At 39.1% G+C, this 24,245-nt stretch overlaps 1 protein-coding gene across 1 annotated transcript in view; it reads right to left on the reverse strand.

Annotated features, from left to right (window-relative positions):
• Positions 1 to 3,050: 3,050 nt before the first annotated feature.
• RIMKLB (ribosomal modification protein rimK-like family member B) overlaps positions 3,051 to 24,245 on the reverse strand; it is a 37,787-nt gene continuing 16,592 nt past the window's right edge. The window contains exons 2-5 of the mRNA XM_009572348.1: positions 10,329 to 10,559; positions 8,316 to 8,402; positions 5,157 to 5,360; positions 3,051 to 3,717 (exon numbers count right to left, since the gene is read on the reverse strand). Coding sequence (XP_009570643.1) covers positions 3,254 to 3,717; positions 5,157 to 5,360; positions 8,316 to 8,402; positions 10,329 to 10,559 — 986 coding nt within the window. The 3' untranslated portion in view covers positions 3,051 to 3,253. The remainder of the gene's footprint in view (positions 3,718 to 5,156; positions 5,361 to 8,315; positions 8,403 to 10,328; positions 10,560 to 24,245) is intronic.

Raw genomic sequence — 24,245 nt, forward strand, 5'->3', positions numbered from 1 at the left:
TGGAACTGAAGGAAATACAGTGTATAAAGCTGACGTTTGTGAAGTGCACCTTCAATGGGAAACACTGCCTGGTTACCACAGGCTAGATTCGTTGGTGGTTTTTTCCTTTAAGTAAAAACAAGACACCCCCCTCACACCCCCAGCCCATTCTATACATTTCACTATTTCAGGAGCAATAGATAAGTAGGGAGTGAACACATGAGACAAGCGTGCCCATTTTTACCAACAAACCCTCAAGCAAGGTCATGCTTGTATCAATATCCAATGTCCAAACAAACGTACATGATGTTTCAAATCCTGTCTCCCTCCCTGAGCACTATGCATAGACTTATCTCCAAATTAGCAATGGAAGCAGCAACCACACAGAGGCACCTTATCCCAAGGGAGCCAAACTGTAAATCGCTCAATCCACTGTCTTTCAAAAAATCTTATGTTTATTTCACAAATTTTACTACTGTGAGGTATAACCTGGACATTCTGAAAGGGTGATAGAAATGTAAAGTTCCTGTGAGCCACAAAATACTATGCAGACTCAAAAAACAGTCCAGAATGTTCCGTTACCAGCTCTTTCCTCTAAAAGATGTTTCCTGTGATAGAAATACAGAGATCCTACTATACCAACTAGCACATGTTTACTCCCTGCTGTTATTCCACATGTGCTCAATGTGTGACACAGCCGAAAAGGGAAGGATTGACCCTATCACCCTCTCAAGAAGTGCAGGCACCTACCAGTAAAAAGAAAAAAGAAAAGAAAAAACAAAACAAAAAAAACCACCACCACCCAAATTCCCCTTAGATAAACAGCAAGGGGAGAAAAGCCTCTGGAAGTGATAGTTTACTGCTCAGTGACTAGAAAATTAGGTTTCTTTCATGTTCTGTGGTTCTGCAGCTCTTCATGGAAGTTAAGGACCTTTACGTTCTTCAGGTATAACCTGTGCACTTGAAGGCTCAGGAAGAAAGATTTGAAAATACCTTTACTGCTGAAGCTCCTTTTGTTGCTGGACCAGCTGGTCCGCTCTCCTGCTTAACACCAACAGTCAACCTTTCACTTGATTTTAATAATAATATTTAATTCTACAAAAAAAAGCCATTTTATTACATTCCTTTTAAAATAAAAAAACCAAACTGTACAAAGAAGCATGATCAAACCTCCGTAAAGCAGGTTAATACTGTTCTGTTTATTGCCTCTTGAAGACTCTCTGCGTAGTGTCCGTGAGTTGTGTTTAAGGTCCAAGTGAAGATAAAACAGCAGAGCAGCAGAGAGGTGAGGAAGGGCCACAGAGGTGGGTAGTGCAGAGCCTCAGAGGGGTACATGGGACATGCTCCATTAAAGTATCCAGAAAACAGCAGCATTGCACACACACAACCCCCCTCCAAACAAACCCTATTTTCACAAGATTATTTTTCAATTGTAAACTTTTTACTTTTTGTTTTTAAAAAAGAGGCTTATCTTTATATATATCTCTCTCTATAGTTCCAGGGCTTTACGAACCCAGAGAATGAGAAAGGAATGAAGAGGGAGGAGGAGAAGGAGGAAGAAAAGGAGGGGGAAGATAGGGACTGAAAAATGGACTCAGTATCTGTTTTGGTTATCTGTTCCAAAACAGCTCAAGGCTAGTAAGAAAATGCACAGCCAGAAGGACTACGGAAAATCAGGCAGCCTGGAAAAAAATCAGGAGCTAAATAGCCAAAACCCAAAAAGAAATAAAGCAAAGCAAATGCGCACACACAAACACACACAAGTGTGTGCGCTCACACCACACACACATAAGGGTCCAGGATCAATTTGTTAATTGTTTGTAGACCTAGGCTATATATATATTTTTTTTTAATTCTGGCTGAGCTCTCCTCTTTTTTTTTTTTTAATTTTTCTTTTTTAAACCTGCTGCATGTTTCCCAAAGCTAAGAATTGAGTATTTCTCCCCAGATATACTCTTTGGATTTTTGCCAACATCAGCTTTTATGTTCAGTGGGGAAAAAGTAAGCCTGGGAAGTATTGTATGAACTGCAGCTTTATTCTAAAGTACCTCTAGATGTCTCATCACTTTTAACCAACTTTTCCCTCCTCCACACCTTACCACGTCCCCGTCCCCCCCCCGCAAAAAGCAAAAAATAAAAACAAAAAAAAACCCACCCCACCAATGTACAGGCTTTAACTCAGTGTTTTCTTAACAAATAGTCTGCAGTGTTTTCACTTTGGCCACTGTTAAAGATGCAGGCATAGAGAAGGGAGTGTTGGACTAGCATGTATTAAAGAAAAAAGAACATTAACATTGCAGATCTCTCTCAAAAAGACTAAAACACTAACAAATACAAGTCGATGCACATCTGCTTTAAACTAGTGTAATTATTTTTCACATTGGATTAAACATTATTTTGTACACCAAACATTACAGTGCTGTTTATCTCCTCCAATCATGCAAAAAATAGTTAAAATGTACCACTTCTGCCATAAATAGAATACGATCAATTCCCCTACATACCTTCCAAAATCAGGATTTGAAATGAGAAAAGCAAAAGTACTAAAATCCTCCTTCAAAAGCTTTATAAAGAAATATAGACACAAAGCTGCCAATTAATACCAAGATGGCACAAATTACAGATTTGTACAGAAAGCTCACGTTAAGTCAACTGATGCTTCTCTCAGCCTCATCATTTGAAAGGCCATATGCTGCAAGGTCAGAAAGTGATGACTTTAAAAGGATCTTACAGCTTACAGCTGTAACTTCAGCTCCCATCTACAAGAGTAGGAAGAGTAGCTGTCCAGGAACTTTGAAATACCTGGTATGTAACACCTTCAACTCATATTGAGAATTTGAGGCACTCAGCAATTTACAGGATCAAGCCTTATGGAGGTAGAAGAGACTTAACTGGTGCAGTAATTCACAGAAGTTTCTAGAGAGATGCCAGAGAGCTTTCTGAAAATCTTCAAGTGTGAATCATGCTTCAATGCTTGCCTGTGAACACACGTGAACTGCAATACATCTGGGGACCAAAGCAGCATCCAAATAAAATTCCCACTTAGGTTGTGAACTGGGCATCTTCATTAGAAAACTGATGCTGAAGAATGAACACAATTTTATATTCTGCAAAAAAGTAGGGGCAGCAATCACAGCACGCGTGCCTTTCAGTCTTGCTTTGTTGATTGACATCCCCCCCTTCCTCATTCCTCTGAGCTTCTCTGATAAACAGCATTGCAAGTTGGTTTAAAAAAAAATTTACAGGAGAGAGTTCTGTTGGTCATCTATTTACATCACTCCACAAGAAGTTTTATCTCATTGGCTAATAGCTGGTTCATGTTGAACAGAGCCCCCGGGAGCTTGGTGAGCAACTCTCTCTCCGTGGTCTCAGGGTCGCTGTCGACAGAGCTGGAGCTAGCACTCATATTGTCGACAGCGGCACTAGCTGGAGGGCCCAGCTCTGGCTCGCTAGTCTCGCTTGCCGTGGACACCACAGAGAGCAAGGACATGCGCCGCGTCAAGCGACCGGGGGTAAGGAGAGAAGCGGCATAGTCCGCTATGATACCAGCTACATCTAGATTACAAGCCTTGTCAAAGGCAATGAAACCTACATTTGCATTGGCCTCGCAGACGTAGAATGAACCATCGTCCTTCATCAGCAGGTCAATGCCGCACACGTCCATCCCCAGGATGTTTGACACCTGGACTGCCAACTGCTTGCCTTGTTCACTCAGTGAGCACATCATCCCTACGCCACCTGGAAAAAGTGAAAAAAAATTGCTCTCTGTAGTCTGGTCACAGGTGACTGACATCCTTTCTCAAGTGGCTGGTACTTTTTGGTCGGGAAGCTCCAAAGTGAGCCTGCAAGTATACTGCTGCTGACTCAGACAGCAACTTCCTTTCTGCAGTGACTACTAATGAACTTGAAGCCACAGCAGGATTTCAAAAGATAAAGGCAGGTCAGGATTCTGAATTGTTTAAAAAACAGTTAAGTGCTGACTTTTTAGTCAAGAAAGATATTATACATTTTTATGATCCTGGGGTATAAAAAAGATGACCTAACAAACCACCCTTGTTCCTTCTTAGATAGAGGCTTTCCACACATATTTGTAAGTTATCACATGAAATCTTTCAGCAAAATTAAACCAAGTGTTCCTGATAAGACTACAGCTCTAACAGATATAATTGAGGGGGACAGGGGTTAAGACATTATCATCTGCTCACGTCCCTCTCAGCTTGCTATCATAGGTTACTGTCTCTAAAGCAAGAATTAGGGAACATTTGTGTCTGAACCTCAGCTGGTTCAGTTCACAGTCCATCATCTAAGTATTAACCAACTCAGACTTCATCTATCACAACACTTAAGCTTAAAAAAAAAAAAAACCCAAATATAACAAACAGAAAAACATTTAGCAAAAAATCTTTCAGGCTCTATTTCCTCAGGATCAAGTAGTAACTAAAACCTCTCAGGCATTTTGGGCATTTTGACTAACCAAAACCACACATGAACACATTTTATCCCATCCCTGCTCAGGTTCAGTACAGTTTCAGGCAGGCAACCTCAACCCTCCTTCCTCCTCCTACCCTCAGAAACCTCCCATCCTACACCCAAAGCTATGCAGAAACTCAGTTCCGAGTATGCTACAATCAATGCAGTAACCTTCCTCTTCCTCCCAGACATGGTCTTTGGTGGAAAACGCTGCAGGAAGGAGCCTGACAGACTTAAGGCAGCACAGCAGCTGCACAATGCAATCCAACTGTTTATTGCCTTCAACAGTTTCCTCCCTTAACACTCTCTTCTACCCTCTTGCCAACTGGCTGTCTCCTCCACCTCCCTCAGTCTTGTCTTCTGTCTTCCTTCTTTTTCTGTTCCTCTTAACAGGATGAAATGAATGATAACATGGCATTAGCATGACACTGCCATTACCACATCTGTTGTTCTGTTTGTGTTCCTAGAACCTTCCCCTCCTTTTCATCCATTCTATCAGTCTAATACTTTGGGCAGAGATTGTCTCTCCTTCTGTGTTTGCTCAACACGCATCTCACTTAATCCTCACTCTCTTGTTTCCTCTGTAAACCCCCAACAATAAGCACAATTAATACAAAATAAAACCTGCAGCCTATTTCAGTTGGGTTTGTGATTTTTCAACTGGATTGAAAAATTCTGATCAAAACTATGAAAAATGCTTTTCCTACCAAGTGAGCAGTTACTCTGCATCCTCCCATCTGTTGAGCAGCGGAGCATGGTGCCCACCACACGGCCTCCTACTACGATGACACGTACATCCTTGCCATGGGACTCTTTAACATATTTTTGAAATAAGTAAGGGGCATCGTGACGGATCAAATGGCTTAGGTCTGCCAAATGGTGCTTGTCTCGTGCCAGGAACACAGCTTTACCTGTACAAAGAAAAGAACATCGAAAGATTGGAAGAAGCTACCGATTTGAGCTGCGTCAATGATTGAGCGCATAAAAGTAAAACCTCTGACCAGTATGCTGCCCATTCTCACAGGCCCCATCTGTAGCTTATACCCATTTACAAATTCTTCTGTGGACATCAATGTTCCACTGCTTCAGTGCTTCTAAGAGTTCAAGTACTGACTGAGTTGAGAAGCCATATGAGGAGTATTAAAAAAAAAAAAAAAAGGGAAAGAAAAAGGAAAGAAAAAAACAGCTTTAGATAAAGAAAGTGGCCTTGTAATTTCAAATCCTTTTGTACAAATCCTTAATGAGAGAAAAAAGGAAGAAATACTTAAAAGAGTAGCAGACATTTAATTAATAACACATTTTTGTTCATCCAAGAGGACCAGACCCACAGCCTACACCTCTGACACACAGGAACGAATGACATGAAGCTGTTAAACACCAGGCAGCTAAGAACTCTGAAGTCGCTAGTGTGCCACTGCAGAACCAACTGCTTCTCTATTGGGAAGTTGCTGAGAGCTGCTCTTCCCAATACTTACAAGAGCTCACAACTCCAGAATGAGGCTTTGCAGTGGAACAACTATGTTCAGAGGAAAACACTAGACTCCACAGTATCAAAGATAATTTAGCAAAAGATTCCACAAAACATAAAATGAATGGAATGTATTACAATTTTTTAAGAAACTCTTTAGAAATCACTAGCTTTTCTGCAAGCAAACATCTCAAGGACTTGTTTTGTTTAACCTAAAACATGTCATTTCATTCACCTTCATTTCTAGAGCACACAAAGACTTCTTTGTTCTTTTCCAATTTTACTAATACTTATAGAAGTCACTCCTGAAACAGACTCTACCACTTTCCATCTCATTTCTAGTCTCACAAGATGGCATCCCTTTCCATTGTTAGCTGCATTTCCCAATGCCTCTTCCCCTTTCTTAAGGACTCTTCTATGTGTCATATTAGATTTATGTTTTGCAATAAGGCTGCACAGGTTTTTTTGTGGCAGAATTGTCACTCAATTATGCTACAATGTTAACAGAGTACAAAAATCAATTGACAAACTGCCTGTCTTAACTAAAGGAACAGAAATACAGCAGTAGCAGAACTAGGAGAAATAACAGGTGAAGAAGAATTCCACCAAGTGGTCCAAAGCCCAAATGGAGCAGCCTCTGTTCGTCAGGATTTAAGGTCTCCACAACACAGAACACTGCTTGAGGAACATGGAATTTCTCATCACAGAGTATCAGAACGTAGGCTTAAAAATCATGACAAGAAAGCAAAAACCTCCATGTGCTTTCTCCCATTCCCAACTTCAGCTCTCCTACAGGCACTCAATAATCCTACTATATTCCTAAAATGGGATAGGAAGAATGATGCCTTGGAGGGGAACTACTTAGTTCTTGGGAATTATGCAGCAGCATGACATCTTGGCAAAAATAAGATTGGCACATTTGCTGCAGCAGCAAACTATGTAGAACATGGGCCTAGAAGAGTATGACTTATTCATGAGCCAGTACTTAGACCACGTTTGCCTGGTTTTTTTAAATACAATTTGCAAATGGTTGCTCTTCCATTAATTTGAAAAAGTTTCCCCAACTTTCTTAATGTGAAAGGATATGTACTGTGCATAAATTTGCATCAAAATGCCTGGAATTTAAAGTGCTCTAAAGCAAAACTAGTAAACAGAGATTTACATGAATTCTGGCTAAAAAAGGGAGAAGAAAGTCAATAGCTGCAAACTCTATAATTATTTAGTAGATCTTAACAAGAGGCAGTGTCAAGTCAAATCCACTGTCTCAGATACTCCACAGTTGTCAAATTCAGCTTAGTGCAAAGTCAAACTCCAACTTGGCTTCATAGCTCCATGAGCACTTTAAAACCATATAAACAGGTATTACTGCCAACAGAAGGAGGTCTGATCTTCCTCTGCCCCAGCCTTTTACTCTCACTCTCCCATTACATCAACACAAGCATTTGTGTGAGTGAATAATAATTCATGTAAGGAAATAATCCAAGTAAAAATAACCCATCTAGATTCATCCAACATCAGTTCCTGGATCCATTTACTAAATTGGCTACAGAAACACCCATGCCAGCAGAAGAGATGAACCAGAGCAGCACAGAGTGGGAACAAACTGACGGACAATAAGAAGGAAGAACTGGTGTCTTTTTGTTACGCTTTTGTTTAAGGTAACTGCTGGTTTATGTGCTTAAACTTTGGTTTCCGTCTCTTTTTACTTCTAGTATTTATTTAATTGGTTTTAAAGTAAATTAAGTGCAACCTCCTGTGCAAATAACCTCTGAAATTGATTTTAAACCTCGTTTCCTTTAGATCACTATCTAACATTAAACAAAATTGACATTTTTTCATATTCAACACTTAAAACAAAAGACTGAAAGCAGAACAATTTAATCTGAACCTGCTGTATTATCACCAGTACTGTCAGAGATATTTTTCTGAAAAACAGAGATCCAGTTTGACAAACAATCCATGAGATTTTATTTAAATCAGAATCCTAATTATAGACAAAGTCAAGTAGAAAAAAAGTCAAATTAAGACTGAATGAACTAAGATTTCATTTCTTATGCCTATTTAGAAACATCCCTAAAATCCACATAGGCTTCCCTCTACTTCCCTAAGGCCAGACCTTCCATTATTCCAGTTCAAAGCTTTCCTCACAGAAGTCACCAATGCACCATAATTTTGAACCCTTATTCCCCTGCTATTGAAAGACTAGGTTCTACTAAAACTGCTTCCCAGTGTTGCAGCCTACTCAACATCCAGAAGTTGAAGGGTGGTAGAGTTTAGATGTACCGAAAAGAAGTCCAACACCTAATAGAAGACCTTAACTATCATTCCTTGACAAGACAAAAATCTTAAGAGTGCTGCTCAGAATACTCCTCGCCCTCACCCCTGACCTCACACCCACCTCGGTGACCCCGCGTGTTCTTCACCACCATAGGGAACTCCAGCACTTCCGCCTCATCAATCATTTTGGCAAAATTCTCATGACCACCTGGCAAAAAGAAAACCAACAACATTATGTGCCACCAATCTGGTGTGGCCAAATTGGGGATGTAAATGCCACACATTCCTCCCACCCTTACAACTTAGATAATGCAGAAAAAACTATCAGTTCAGAGGAACTTGGTCGTGGAGCATGATCAGACTTTGACGGTGTTTGTAATCTGTGGGATACTAACTCCTACTTCCTTTGAAATGGAAGACACAAGTTGACAAAGGCCTCTTGATCACAACCCCAAAAGGCTCAATCCAATCTTCCAAATCTGAATGCCCCGATTCTACCATCTTGTTCCAGTTTATCCCTTTTACTTTATCAACTCCCACCTTTTCAAGTGTCTAGCAGGAAAACAGCACAGACGTAACACCAGTAACAGTTCCATCCAAACTACTAACCAGGAAAGCAACATGGAATACAAAGACAAGGCATAATCCAGAGAGCAGCAACAACCCAAATCTTGTCACTCCACCTCCCCCCTTTCCAAGGCTTAAGTCTCCTGCATCTCATTCTCCCTATTCCTGAAGTAGTACTTCAACCCTTTCATCTCATTGCATCTGTAAGGACCTTAGAAAGTAGCTTTTAATGACCATTCACATGATTATGGTTGATACTTCAACGTTATTTCAGTTCAGTTCAATTCACAGAAGGCTGACCACAGTACAAGAAATACAGAAAAGAAAGTCAGCAGACAAAAGGATGAGACTCCTCTAACAGCATGTGCAGTAAAGCACACAAGTCAAGCCAAGAGACTGGTCACAAAGCCAGCAGCAGCCATCACTACCCTGCCATGGATTTTAATGCGTGTCATGGAACAACATGTCATTCAGCACATCCTGTTCTTCTTGGCAAAGCCAGCCCTCACTTGATACTTGTGTTTTTTTAAAAAAAAAAAAAAAAAAAAATTTAAAAAAAGGTTATACTTCTGTCAAATTCCAGAGGCAGGCATTAAAAGAAGTGGCAGGGAGTTATGAACAGAGAGAGATGTTCTGTAATTACCCTATCATTCATGGTCTCCCCTTCCCCCCAAAAAAATTAAAAACTTACTCCTTGCTCAAAGAGCTAGAGCAACCACATCTATAAAGAAAGGGTATTTCTTCTGAAACATGTTTTCACAGTAACGGATAGAAATAGTAATTCACAGTAATTGATGGAAACCCATGTTTTTGTTTTTGTGAAGTTTGTTTGTGTTTTTGTCAAGTTCCTATTACAAAAGCCTATTGGTGCAACCACACAAAAGGGAGGAAAGCACTGGTATTTCCGAAGAAGGAAAGGAAGGCTGAGAGGTATCTTCAATTCTTTAATATATTGTAATTAAAAGCAGAAATAGCATCAGGGTAGCTCAGACAAATGGTTCCTCTAATCTAGCACTCTGTCAGGAACCACAGACTCCAGAGGCAGGCACTAGAAACATTAATAATTAACCGTTCTGGTGGGAAACAAACCCCAAACAATTGTTAAAAGTTGAACACAAGGGCCTGTACTCTTTTTGTCCTTTCACAATACCTAATATATTTGCAGGTATTTTTATTCATATAGAAGTTTAATCTACTTTCAGGTTTTACCAAAGTCTAGATCTTTATAGTATCCTATGACATTTAGTTCCCCAAGTTCTTGCCTGTTGTTTCAGGCAATTGGAAAACAGTTCAAAGTAGTTTAGTAGTAACAGCCAAAGTTAGTTGCTTGGGAGGCTGAGGTACAGTTAAAGTACTCTTCCCAAAGCATCACAGCTAATCAACAAAGCCAAGAACAGAATCCGAATGCTGTGACTTTGTGTTTCCTGGTTACTGAACACTTATGTGTGGAACCAGCCTCATGCCACTTAATTCTATGGATTTCCAAAACTTGACTCATATCTTCTGCACTGCAAAAGCATAAACTATGGTAGGCAACTATGCTATCCTTTTGATCCAAAAGCCTTACCATATGAAAAAGTGTCTGGAAGAGGCACACCATGACCAGCAAGTTCTTGAAACGTCCAGAACTTGTTGACACAGTTGAGAATGGCTTGGGGACGATTCATCAACCGACAGCCCATCTTCTCTAGGTGGCGAAGGACTGTGATATCGCTGTCACTCTGGACCCAAGGTGTTGGTACACGCACAACCACCACTTGCGGGTAAGCAGTAATGAGCTCCCCATTCACCCGGAGACCTAAAGAAGGAAGAGAAAAACATCCCAATCAACCACAAGGTCTTCAGGAGAAGGTAAACAGGCAAAGAAATACTGCACTGTATGTGATCACAACAGAGGTACCAGACTTGAACAGTGAGCGTTAAAACAGTGCAACTCTCCCTAAAACGCATCTTGTCAGTTGTACTGTTTCATACATGTTACTCTTAACCCACTTAAAACTAGGACTAGGCAAAGAACAGACTGTATTAGGGCACACAATCTTGGGCTCCTTCCCAGGATGAAGGACTTTTTTTATAGGTTGACACATAATTCTTTCTATGGGTGTTAGCTGCGCACTACATTCACATCAGCAGTATCAATAGCTCAGAAGTTCCTGCCTCCCACTGCTGGTTCTTGCCTACATGATACAGTCCATACCTTTCCCAGTCCCAGCTGTATTGATCCTTCTTTTTGTGGTATCACATTACACAATATATTGACAAAGTAACAGAGATTAGATATGACCCTTAAAAAAAAGAAAAACAGAGTATTTTTAACACAGATAATTTCAACAATCTGATTTATACTAAATAGATACTCAGAAATAACTTTATCAGCTAACAGGGCAGTACCCCGTGACATTAAGGCAGGAACTTGAAAGAAAGCCAGCTTTGCCACCAAGACCAACATATCACTTAATCACGACCTAGTTTTACACACTATGCCTCTGAAAAAGAAACACTGAAAGATAGGCTGCAGGAATGAGAATACGATAGGATGGGATGGGAAGGCATCAAGCTCGATGAAGACAGTCTGGCATCTGAGGATGGGAAAAGACAAATAGGATTTGGTATTCACTTTATTTGCCTTATGTGCAAAGTAAAACTTTCTGACTTCAGCATGAAAGACACATCTCACACTTCTGTTAGCACCTTAAGGGTTAAAAAAGAGAAAGAAGGTGAGCTGAGAAATCACAGTGCATCTCCATTTCTGTGAAGGCCACCTGTAACTATTCAGATCTAGCCCAAATTAATTACCTGATTAGCTCTATTCCAAAGATATTACTTTTCAAATACAGACTTGCATCTACTCAACCTGAAGACACGTATAGCCAGGCAATATATTTCATTTCAAGGTGCATTTGAATTAACTGGGAAGGATGGGGGGGAAGAAGGGAGGGTGTCCCCCTCTCTGTACTCCCCGTTTTCTTTTTTTCTCCCGACCAGGATGTATTTTAGAGCTTGCCTTAAATACAGTGAAGCAACCACCTAACTCCCAAAATGCAAGTAGAAATATGCTGCCCAGTCATCAGGAGGACATAGAACCACACTCTGGAAAGGCCAAAACAGAGCCATATCCAATACAAATCCCTTTTTCCAATCCCCATTGCCATAATTGCACAGAAATGAGAAAACATAAGCAGACGGGTGCTCTGGCTGCTCACCTCATTAGCACCAAGCACTGCCGCATTGCAGCTGACATGACTTGCGTGTTTAAGCAAGCAGGCTTCAGACACACACACCCACCATTTTACAGAGGCATCTCAAGCAAGATTAAAAACAAGACACTGCTGAAAATCTACGCAGAATGTGAACATCAGGCAATGGACGACCATCTCCTTTAGCCAGAAAAGGAGTACAGATTCAGCAAGCGAAAGATTTTTAACTTATTAGTCAGATTCCACCTTACACATGTATTTTCTCATTTAGGTACACGCCCAATTACACCCACTTTTTGCCACAGTAATTGCGTGCAAGCTGTGTAACAATTATTTTAAAAAGGACTACATTTTCTATAGAGCCCCAAAATTGTCACTGTATCTTTGTTGTGAACCAAAACTACATAGTTTTCTAATTCATAATCTCTCAGAGTCTATTTTGTTGTTTTGCTTTAAAGTCACACCACATGCTGAAGTTTTGCACCATGGAGTCTGAAAAACAGCAGTTTGAGGAGATGTATATGCCTTACCTGGAATTCTCCTAAATACCTGCATTAGACTTGACTATCAGACTGGTGTAAATTCAGCCAGGCCACCATCCCCCCGTGGAGTGACTTTGGAAGTACAATGATGTTATCAACGGAACAATCTCAGCTTTTGTTCCAGATTCAATCATTTTATCTGGTCTGGATACTGTTCTCCCCAGAACAAAAAAAATTTCTCTCCCCTCACAGAAGACAGTTTACAAACAAAGAGAAGAGCTACTCAATGAAATGTATAATTTGAATCACTACTACTGACATGCGCCATAAAAATTAGCTGCAGTCTCCCAGCAACACAGTGCTGCAAACAGAAGCAGCTTTATTACAGTAAAAAGGAGCGCCAGATTCTGCCATTTTGGAACAAGCTTGTATTCAGCATTCCGCCTGAGACCCAGCAGTTAACAATCAGGTTAATGGTCATCATTGCCAAGTGGGCTGATAAAGTAATATTTATTCACTATGATGTGCTGAAAGCAGTAACACAGAAGATATTAATGCATACAATTAATTACTTTTCCAAAGAACCAATTCATGAATGTAAAGAGGGAGAAAGGAAAAAAAGATATGTTACAGAGATGTTACTTAAAGAGTGGTTAAGAGGTAATCAAACTTTTTTTAAAATGGAGGTGAACTCTCTTTCCTTTGCAATAATAGCACCACCCTGGTCCCAGAACAGTAGTAGTGAGTTACATTCACGGTTGCCTGTGGACAATGAACTGACCTCACAAACATGCAGAAGGCAGGTGTTCAGATCATACAGAAGTACCTTGACAGATAACAAGTTGGTCCATTTGTTGGCTTTCTCAGTGGATGCCCATGACATTGCAGACACGGCAAACAGACAGATATACAGTCCTTTGAAGTACCAATACTGAGAGCCAGGAAAGGGAGGTTTCATGCTTATCTAATACTATTAACTTTACCGACATATAGCAACCATTTTACCAGTGCCTGGGGAACAATTCCTTAGGTTATCATAACACATTTGGGTATTTTTTGGCCCTATGAGATAAAGATTCCTGAGTTGGAATATCACACTATAAAAACAGATGTAAATCCTGCACTTGAACAAGACCAGTTCTTTCACTCAATACCAGCTTTCTTTGTTCTTCCTCTGCAAGATGAAACTCTCCAAAATGGAATATGGTAGACCTTTAACATTATACACCAAACATCACAGTATTCAGATTAAAGTTCAAAAGGAATTTTTGCAATGCAAACTGTAATCACCTGGGAATTAACTTGACCAGTTACACCACATCCCTCAAATAAAGCCAAAAAGCCTCAAGTTTCTCTCAAAGACAGCTCAAAGCAGCACACGATAGAACTGCGTGGGTAAATGCACGATTCCTCATCCCAACCGGTCCTGCTGCTTTTCATTCCCAAAGAACAGCAGGTGAGCTTAAAGTGCAAAGTAGCTGGCCTCTGCTAAAAAGGCTATTTTGACCCAAACAGATTAGAAACCACCACATGAACGCATGAAGTCCACAGAGAATGGACACAGCGTTAAACTCTAGTGAAGACAGAAGAAAGAAGCAGAAACTTCTACTGCTGTTACCAGTAAGATCAGAAGACGTGTATCTATACCCTAAGAAAGTTCTCAAGACAGTAACATCTAACATGGTAAAGCCTATTTGCATAGCAAGATATTCAGGGTGACAGTTGCCTCTTGACAACCTGATTTAGTACAATTTTAGGGTAGATGTACATACTTTGGAAAAAACACAAAATTCTGCAACTTCCCAGCCCTCATTCATGCATGTGGGGTTTTTTTAGTACCTTCTGTCTTCTTCCCTATGACAAATTTATCTCACGATCACAATTTCTCAATTAAAAAGCCTCACTCTTAAGAGAGTTATCATTTAGGTGGCAAACATTCCAAATGAAATGCCTCAAAATACAGACATACAAACAAAACTGAGTTATCCTGACTTAACAAGTTGCTGCCCATCAGCTAAGACTCCTAAGCTGACTATGTGCTTGTTCCCACCCTACAGCAAAACACAAGGCAAAATGCTTGACCTTAAGCCTCAGTGAAGGGATTCTACAATAATGAATCTCACTACACAACTGGGACAAGCTACGTGCCCAAACATAGGCATCATATCAATATCCCCTAAAGCTTGCAAGTCAAACACACTTCTGCAAGTCAATCACAACCACAGCCAGAGCACGTAAATTGTTAAACTGCAGCCTCGCACCTTTTACAATCCGTAAGCATTGATGCTTCATCTACCCAGTTATCTTACTTTCTTGTGCTTCAGAAACTCTAAGAAGCACTTCTGCATTGATGGCATTGTGGATGGCTAAAAAGGACCAAGATTTCAAGAAACTGTGTGCAGCTTATGAACATCTTAATTCACACCCAAGCAGCATTTTAAATTGCTAGACATTTTTGAAACTCATTCTATTCAGTTTGCACTATACACAAATCCCTTCCAATCTCTACAAGAACCATTTCATCAGCAGATTAATAGCTACTACAAAGCAGTATCTCATGTCCAGTTTGCATGTTACGAACAATTGTACTTTCAGCTGAAACAATGCAAATGTTTTCACAAAAGGAACAGAGTTTCAGGAGATGGGTCTAAAATCTCAAAGATTTGCAAGGACATCAAAAATAATTACAGAGCTTTTATAGCTCTCATTATAGCAAACATCAGGCATTTTTAACAAAAAATCAATCTTAGTAATATCAAATAAATTTATAGACGTATTTTCATTCCAAATGGTAATTTTGGAAAACAGTCACGAAAAGCAAACTGAGTCACCAAGACCATGAAGTACTAAGGACTCAAATTCAGGTCTTCAAGTACAGCATATGACTGTAAGAACCATAGCCAACTTCTTCAATAAAATGGTATGATTACAAAGCTAAATGCTTTAAGTATTTAATACACAAGCAGAAGGAGATCTGGGTAGACTTACATGTAAATCAAATTACTGATATCAAGCTTCTATTTTTATACAATTTGAATCATCAGTATTAATTGATAGACTACGATAGATGAAAAGACTGAAGTAGCTGCAAATGTCAGAAGCTATGGCCTGGGGAAGAAATCCAAAGGACATTTACATAAGTGTAATGAAGGAGAAATACTACATTTACGTTTACTTCTATATGTACATTACAAAAACCTAAATCAGTAAACATGTTTCCATGATGAAAAACACCAAGCCTTTCAATCTGTGCCTGAAGACAACTAGTAACTGCCTTGCTATCCATGGAAGTTCATGACCTATCATATCACATTTCTGACCAAATGGATCAAAAGAGCAGGAACGATGCACAAAAGGTGGGTTTGCAGAAGTTCCCTATTCAGTGCTGCCATGAATCCAGCAACATAACACATTCTAGTCATTTTTCTTTCAAACTGACTTCCAAATGTATACAGTTCGCAGAATTTATCTGAGAACTGCAGGACTATGAGAAGTGCCCAAACATAACAACAAAGTTAAATTATTCTTTGTAGAGCATGGATAGCTACGAAAGGAATCCTCACCTCTGTGGCCACAGCTGCCACAAGCAGCCATTTCTCAGAGAAGAATTTAACTTCAGTGACTGCCTCTGTCTTTGGCAAAACCACTAATAAATGCCAACTGCTCTGAAATATATAAGTAAAACAAAGGAGGAAAAAAGTGCTTCAGTACTCAGACAGATCCAGTATGTGGAATTCATTTCTAACAGGCATAGCATACAAGTGGAATACATGGTCATCGTGCATGCAGCATTCCAAAAAATAAAATTTAAATCAAATTTTCAAAAGCACTAAACACACCAGCTCCCATCACATCCTCAACAGGAGCTAACAGGGACTGAGAACTTCCAAAAATATTACTCAGATTTTTCCTCAGAGATCTGTATGCTATCCTGAAAGTCTCCAGCCCTCTCAACTTCGTTACATCAATTTATTCATCCATCCACCCATGGATAGAGTTGCTAACGTTTCCCAAATGAACAGTCACTCAGCAAGCAGGCTATAATGAATCCAACTTATTCAGCTGGGAAAAACAGGCTAGCTTTCCATCACACAAGCCTTTCCTTGTATTTTGATGACATCACATTCTGCTACCTGCTTTTCCCAATTAATCAGTTGTTCTAACAAAAATCACTGAATTTTGCTACAAACCTAGACTCATTCCTGTTCTCAAAACAGTGCATTACTATTTCTGGTTCATTCGTCCTCCTGATATCTGTCAGCCACAAGACGCTGCATAATATTTGTGTTACAGTTCTAAAGTGTTTAATAATTACTTACAGTTTACTTGCAGAGAATTAAATGTGTTTCATGCTAATTGCCATAAAAAAGCAAGCTTAAAGCTCAAAAGGGAAGTACCCCAAACTTTAACAGTAGATTACTGGCAATAACAAGATATACATTCCCTCACCAGACTCAAACACAACTAGATCTCTAGAATTTTTAAAACTCAGCATACTTCGAACATACATTCTGCCACGAGAGTGGCAGAATTTAGGAATAATTAACAAAAGTAGAATTAACGTTAACAAAATACTATTCTACACCTCAAAAGCTTGCTGCAATACTTAAGTTCACGTATCTACCTTATAAAACAACTGTAAGCAACATAAATTCCCACAAATTGGGTGATCATAGTTTTAAATAAAATGTAATTTTATTTAAACTAGAACTTAACCTTTGAAGACCAGCTTGGCACTGAATTTTTAGAAATCCACCATTTTTAGAAATTAACACCAAACTAAACTTCCCCCTTTGGAGTTGCACAGGCGTTTTCTCCTCTGCATCACTTACCACACGATAGCCACAATTTATTGGTTTGAACACTAACTTGTCACAATTTCTCCAAAATTTCACTGCCATGCGAAAGGCCCTTTTGATATCTAGTATTACCAAGCTGTTTTTTACTCTAGTGTACACAGAAACAGATTTCTACGATAGTTCTGTGCTGGGTGTTTTAAGTTCATATTCTCTCCCTTCCTATCCTACTTACTAGTTTTTCAAACCAAATTAACAAGTGCTGGCATTTAACCCTATGGGTTTAATATGACCTCAATCTCCTTCTCCACACCAACTTAACCAAAAAGGCTTTCTCGCCAAGATACACGCCCATAGCTCAGCAGATCAAAGGAAATCACACGTAGCAGAGACACAACTGATCCCTCTAGAACAGTACCACGCCATTCTATTCTGAAACAGAGAACAGCAAAATAAAGAGGAGCAGCTTCAGCTTCAATTCGTAAATTCCTAACGCAAGCATTGTGAAAACTTTCACAAAAGGCCACTGCTGCAGCTCCAAACAGAAAGCAAGCAGTTACCCAAGTTAAATCAGCTCAATTTTGTGTCCCTTCCTGGACTCAGAGGACCTCTTCTCTTCCCCAGGAAAAACACGGAATCATTCTTAGAAATGCAAGGGCTATTGAAAATGGTGAAAAACTTGGGAAGGACAACAATGCTCAAAGTGATTACTGCCATTCTGGATTAGGGGTTCTTTTTGGGCACAAGGGGGAAACAGAGTAGATGCCTATATGCGTACCTCACTAAATCAATACTAAGCAGACTGATTATGGCTAGATCTGTGTTTCTGAGCTACGTTTCTAGTCACAATACATTGTTTTCTTATAATCCCAAACCACAAGCGCTTCTTCAGTTATGCATAAATGTGAAGTGAATGGACCCAAATATAAAAAGGTGTATTACAAACACAAATTAATTCTAGACCACCATCTTGCTCTGAGAATTTATTTTATGGTAGGTATATAAACATGGAAACCATACTAAAATCATGTTAAAGCCTTAGCTACCATTATTATATGTACATAAACACTCACAAAATTATAAAAGTTTGCATCACTTACAAAAAAAAAAACCAAACATTTCCAGAGACTACTTAAAAGACATTCAAACAAGTATAGAAAGAAATACAGAGTATTTTAGCCCTATTCCCAAACATGGATGTTTTAGTGATATAACTGTTAAGATGCATTTTAAATGGAGTGTTGTAAAAAAATTGTAAGGAAAAACGCCACAAAAGGGAAATCAAAAGATTCATTAAACAAAACAAAACAGTGCTGGAAAAGATGTGATTTCAAACACCTTGAAAGTCAATTTCTGCTTTTCCCACTGAGTTTATTTGAAGTTCTCATCACACATATGCTTTTCTAATTTGCTCCTGGGCAAAGTTAGAAGAATTTTAAATATTTTCCATAGCATAAACTCAAAGAAAAAATATTCAGGATGAGATCCGTTCAAATTTACTGAAATTAAAAAGGAAGTGTAGCTGTTTATCAACGTTTTAAATTATTTGAATTATAACTAAGCAAAGTCTCTTACAGCTCAAGTTAATGACTCTGAGTGCAAGGGAGATGGTTTTGACTGGAATATTGCAAAAAGGTCCCCCAATTCTTATACAAGTATATGCATGCTTACATGCTAAATAGCCACTGCATAAGCAGTGATTAGATTGTCTTTTGTCTGTTAGATTTCCCATCAAAGCTCTCAATGACTGTAATGATTCTTCATATTAAGAGAAAGCTCAGGCTCACAAAGAGGATTTATGTATCCTGCCCTCACTCACTATGTGCCTTTAAAATGTATTTCTAGCAACTGCACTACAAATACTTTCTTTCTTGTTTTTACATGTAAGAAACAAAAAACCTTGGGTTTCATGATCAGTTTAAGCTGATGTGACCTAAGCCAGAGCTGACATACATGGGGACAATCTTGTCTTTTACCCCACTACCAGCAATGTGCTCCCATCATCTCTCCTTTAGTGACCTGTTAGTGACCAAGAGGAAGCCAGCTCCGGGGAGGGAGAGGCGGGAAGGCAGTATTAAGTTTTCTGCTTACCACAGCTTTGCAGTTGTTAGTATCAACATTGTGAAAAAACAAATAAAGCATGATGAGAGGAAGAACACCACTGCTACTTTGAGTAATAGAACAGTATTAAATCAGCATAAGCCAAAAAAAGGTGAAACTATCTTTGGGGTGAGATTTCACAGGATAGCTGAGAGAACAAACTTATCATCAAAACCAAAGGAGGCAGTCTCACTGCCCTGTTCTGACCATACAGTTCCACTCTCCTTTGCTCCATTTCTGGCACTTGTCTCATCCTCTCAGTGAGTTAGGTCAGATAGCCACATTTGCAGAGCACCATTCAGAGTTTTTTGCACTCAGTTACTTACCTGAGACATTTGTGAGGCAAGACCTCAGTTAATCAGATCCCATACTGCCAGAGCAAAGCGTGGGTATGCACAGACAAGGAGAGGTGAGGAGTAAGACAGACTGCCTTTTGGGCAGTGAAAATCCGATCAGTTCTAACATCTGGCAAACCACACACTCGGACACAAACACTATAAATCAGCACAAGTCAGCACTGCCACCGAAAGAAACAGTCCTGCCCTTTTGCTGTTGCAGCTGGTGCTTCCAAATCCCACGATGCCTCTCCAGTTTACCTGCAAAAGTATTTGCACATCTACATGATGACCACAGTAGCAGTGGTGTTCTTCCTCTCATTACACGAGTCCACAGGAAAGAGAAAGCCTTAGCACAGAAGCAAAAACATGTAGGTAAGAATAATAGGTAAGGCTTTCCTCTACTTCTTTCAGTGTCACTGCCATCTTAAAATTTTCTGCATCTTAAAATCTTTCAGATGACTTCTGAAGTAGACCAGGATTTTAGAGATTATTACTTGGACTAGTAACAACAGGTTCATCAGCCACTGCTACTACCAAGCTTGTTGCAGCTTGCTTAAAGTAACTTTAGCTTTCTTGAAGGACTCTCAATCAGAAACAGAAAAAAACAAGACAGTCTAACCCTAATAAGAAGTTTAAAAAAAAAAAAAAAGAAAAAAAAAGAACGAAAATGCATTTAATATCTTTTATTATCTTTTAGCTATTAGGTTCTTCTCTAAAAGGAAGGAAAAAATTCTTGGCCAGAAGAGAAGAGAACTACAAATGCAAAATACAAAAAGATAACAGGGGAAAAGCAACATTTAAGAAACTCTATATAAAAGGAAGCTCTCAAAAGGAATTTAAAAAAGGTTCTAACACAGCACTTTTCCTATTTGCTTCATCAACTTCTTGTGTTCTCCTCAATGATCAGCTGTGTTAAAGGCTAGTGATCATACAACCATATGTGAAGTCAGATCAGCTTGTTGCTCTGAGGGGGAAAAAAAGGGAAAAAAAAAAAGGAAGAAAAAAGAGAGAAAAAGAAAACCAGTGATTTATTTTTGCATTTGATAACTAGCTAACTCAGCTCACGAGTCATGAAATCATTAGACTACAAGGGAAGCAACAGAAATACTTAATGTGTGAGGGGACAGCAGGACCATTTCTTTCAGCAACGGTCTGCATTCATATTAGGAAGCATTTTATCGTGTTTTTCACTAAATACTGTAGTTGCAGAGTTGTGAGACCTGAGTTTGCACTGGCATTCAAAAAAAGCGGTCCTATTCTGCTCCTACTATTCACACTCAATCTCCTCACACTACTCCTTTTGTGCTAGCAGCAACATTCATGTGGCTGTAAAGTGAATCAGATGAGGCAATTACTCTGAATTAATACCAAACCAGCAACACTTTTTTTTTTTTTACCCCAGAGCAATTTCTAAGTTTGGTTTGTTACATAGCCATAAATAAAAATTTGAGCCAAGTGTGGAAGCAGTGTGACAACTGAGCAGACACCTGTCTATATCTACTGAGAATACATATTGTGCAGAGCAGGAGATCATTGAACAAGACTTGTCAGAAACAGTAACAGAAAGCTGTAAGACTGGTAAGGAACACAGCCCTATGTTTAAGGATTTTGTTTATTTATTTACAGAGGACTCTGTACTACTTCCTTTAGATTGTGTTTTGCCTTTTACAGTATGGTTTTTAAATAAGATAATCAATTTAAAAAGATATTCAGATAATCTGCAGTGAATGTCAATGTCAAATTAATATGATATCCTGACAACTGAACATTGTGTGAACCAAAGACGTGTTGATATGTCTCTCATATCTAGTATTGACAAACAGGAAAAATATGCATTGAAAACCAGACCATTTCAAAATGGTAGCAAAACTATTTTGAAGTATTATTTATGATAAATACTTTGTACAGAATTGTAACGGTCTTAGAAACTCAATGTTTTAATAATCTATGAATACTCTGAAAACACAGATTAGCACTCCCAAATGAAAAGCCAGTATCAAATTACTATGTCAAAGACAGCATGAACCAGGTCTAAGAAAAAAGTAGGGACAAGAAAGAAAGGGAAAGTTATCTATCTAGAAAACAGAGATGTGACTGGAATAGACCATGCAAAGCTTAGTAAGTAGTGAAGAACTGAAACTTATAGAGAATGGTTACTTGAGAACTGAATTAAAAGCTGTCCTCTTCCCCCCTATTTACCTCTCTTCCGCTTATCTGACCTGCTTTAGTTGACAAAAGCAGTAAGGTCATAACCCAACCAAACACCCATGAGTTACAGAGACTCAGAAGTCGCCAGAATTAAGACAAGAGAAAAATGAACACACTGGAAACAAAACAAGAGGAACATGCTCTGTCATCAAAAGAAGATATTCCTATATCCATCTCCCTACTGCTTGCACTTAGAGCCAGCTTTGGTACCCACATGCTTGCACCTCAGGCCACCTCAACAAACCTTCATGTCAGAAAATTGACAGATGGAAACAGGTGGGGTTTTTTAAGTGATCTTAATTAGCTTGTGATTAGCAGATGAGTGGAAGTGCCTGCACAAGGAAGAAATGATGGCATAATTGGGAACAGGGGTGTGAGAGAGAAACAAGTGCTCCCATTTTGGAAGCCAGGAGCTGTAAATTTAGCAAGGCCTTATGACGAAACCTTTACCTAAAACCACTGCTCAGCACAGACCACACTTTAAAAGCAAAAACAGACATCTGTTTATAATCCAGACACGATCTTCTAGTTTCTAAATGGCTGTAGGTGAGATCCTAAATCTTGTTAGGATTTTTGTACAATGGTTCCCTATAGGAGACCTCAGAACATTCCTGGGCCAAATAAGCATGCTTTACAGTGTTTTAAAAGTCTAAAGCATCCTCAACTGACAGAACACCCACTTGTGGCAGATATCTGTCCTTTTATATTATCTATCCAGAGCCCACCAGCACTGAGAGCCTTAGAAATAACAAGTTCTGGAATCCCCCACCCCCAAATGCACAAAGTCACAAGCATTAAACAATCCCATCCTAAAATGCAAGTCTTAAATGTTACAGAACAAGAATAGAGACTAAATATATGTAAACTAACCTTACTGCAAACTCACTCCACTCTTAACAGTCAGTCAGTCTCTCCCATGTTTTAAATGTCCAATTTCTGTTCATTTTAAATAGCAGGTGAAGAAAAAAATTAAGGACACACCTGAAAAAAAATGGATAATTGGAAAGGTCTTTCCAAAAGCAGAAAGAAATCCAGAGGAAGAATTCAAGTAATCCAGAATGGCACAGGGTTCTTCTCCTATTTGAGATTAATCTAAAATTTTCCCTGCAATGCCAAAAATCTACTAAATACCTTTAAAACGCATGACTTATGCACCTCATCTCTCTGTTACCAAACAATACCTTTTTTCATCTCAGTAATTTGCCCTTTTATTACTTAAGCAAACTGCTGATGGAGAAGCATCCCATGTGAGTTTTCAACTTGTAACAAAGACATGTATTGTTCATATCTGTCTCCCATAACAGAAAAGACATCTAGAAGCACTTCTACATTGTCAGAAACTTTTAATAAATAATATCCAGCTACTTGTCCTTTCCAAGTGTTCCTAAACGTGTTTAACACTGTCTGAATTCTGGGGAATGGAAAGATCCCCTCAGCTTACTGTTTTGACCTGTCATTCCAGTCTAAGGACTTTCTAGTCAAAATTGCATTAAATTTATGAATTGGAGGCACTTATTTTGGAAACAAATATGTCCTTCCTAAAGGAAGGAATTTAACCGTGATATTTCAGGAAAATTCTGGGTTAAAACTGACTCTAAAGCTTGCAGAGATAACACCAACTCCCATCTCCAGGGAGATTCTGTCTCTCTTTTTGTTTTTTGGTGTGTCAGAGAAAAACTTGATTCACTCAGATACACACTACACAACAGTTTCAGGTCTCTTCATGAGTACAGCATTTTCCTATACACACACAGACACACAAAAAAAATTTGTTCTAGACCAAAAGATATAAACCAAAACTTCTTAGTTTTGACAGACATTAATGTAAAACCATACACAAAGCAAAGCTAGAGAAGGAAGAATTCCATTCTTCCCACGCTTCTGTAAGCTCGCTCACTGGGCTTGTTTCCTCTTCCCAGCTTTAGAGGGTTAAAACTACACTGCAGTTGCTGCACATGTGCTCCATGCCCATACTGTAATGAAAATACAAGCGTAACACCACAATATTACTTCTCACCTGTTCCGGATGCAGAAGCTTCCACCTAATGCCAAAAAGATGTTAACTAATTAAGACATTGGCTTAGTATGTTCCCTAATTAAGACACGCCACACAATCTGTAACTATCTTCTTAGAAGAAAACGCTCCTCAGAATTACACAGGTATATAGTCCTTCCAACCAGACCAGTCAAATAAAAAAATCATGCAGTGGTAGTATTGTACTCACAGACAGCAGACTAAAGCAAGCAGAAGAGACATCCCGCACTGTCAGTTTGTTTTGACCTTTGAAGGCAATACATTTAAGAGATTAGCTATTTTACCACTAATCTCTAGATTGTAAATGTAATCCTGAGTTCACCAATCC

Source organism: Fulmarus glacialis, unplaced genomic scaffold, assembly GCF_000690835.1.
Source record: "Fulmarus glacialis isolate BGI_N327 unplaced genomic scaffold, ASM69083v1 scaffold952, whole genome shotgun sequence".
NCBI classification, from domain to species: Eukaryota; Metazoa; Chordata; class Aves; order Procellariiformes; family Procellariidae; genus Fulmarus; species Fulmarus glacialis.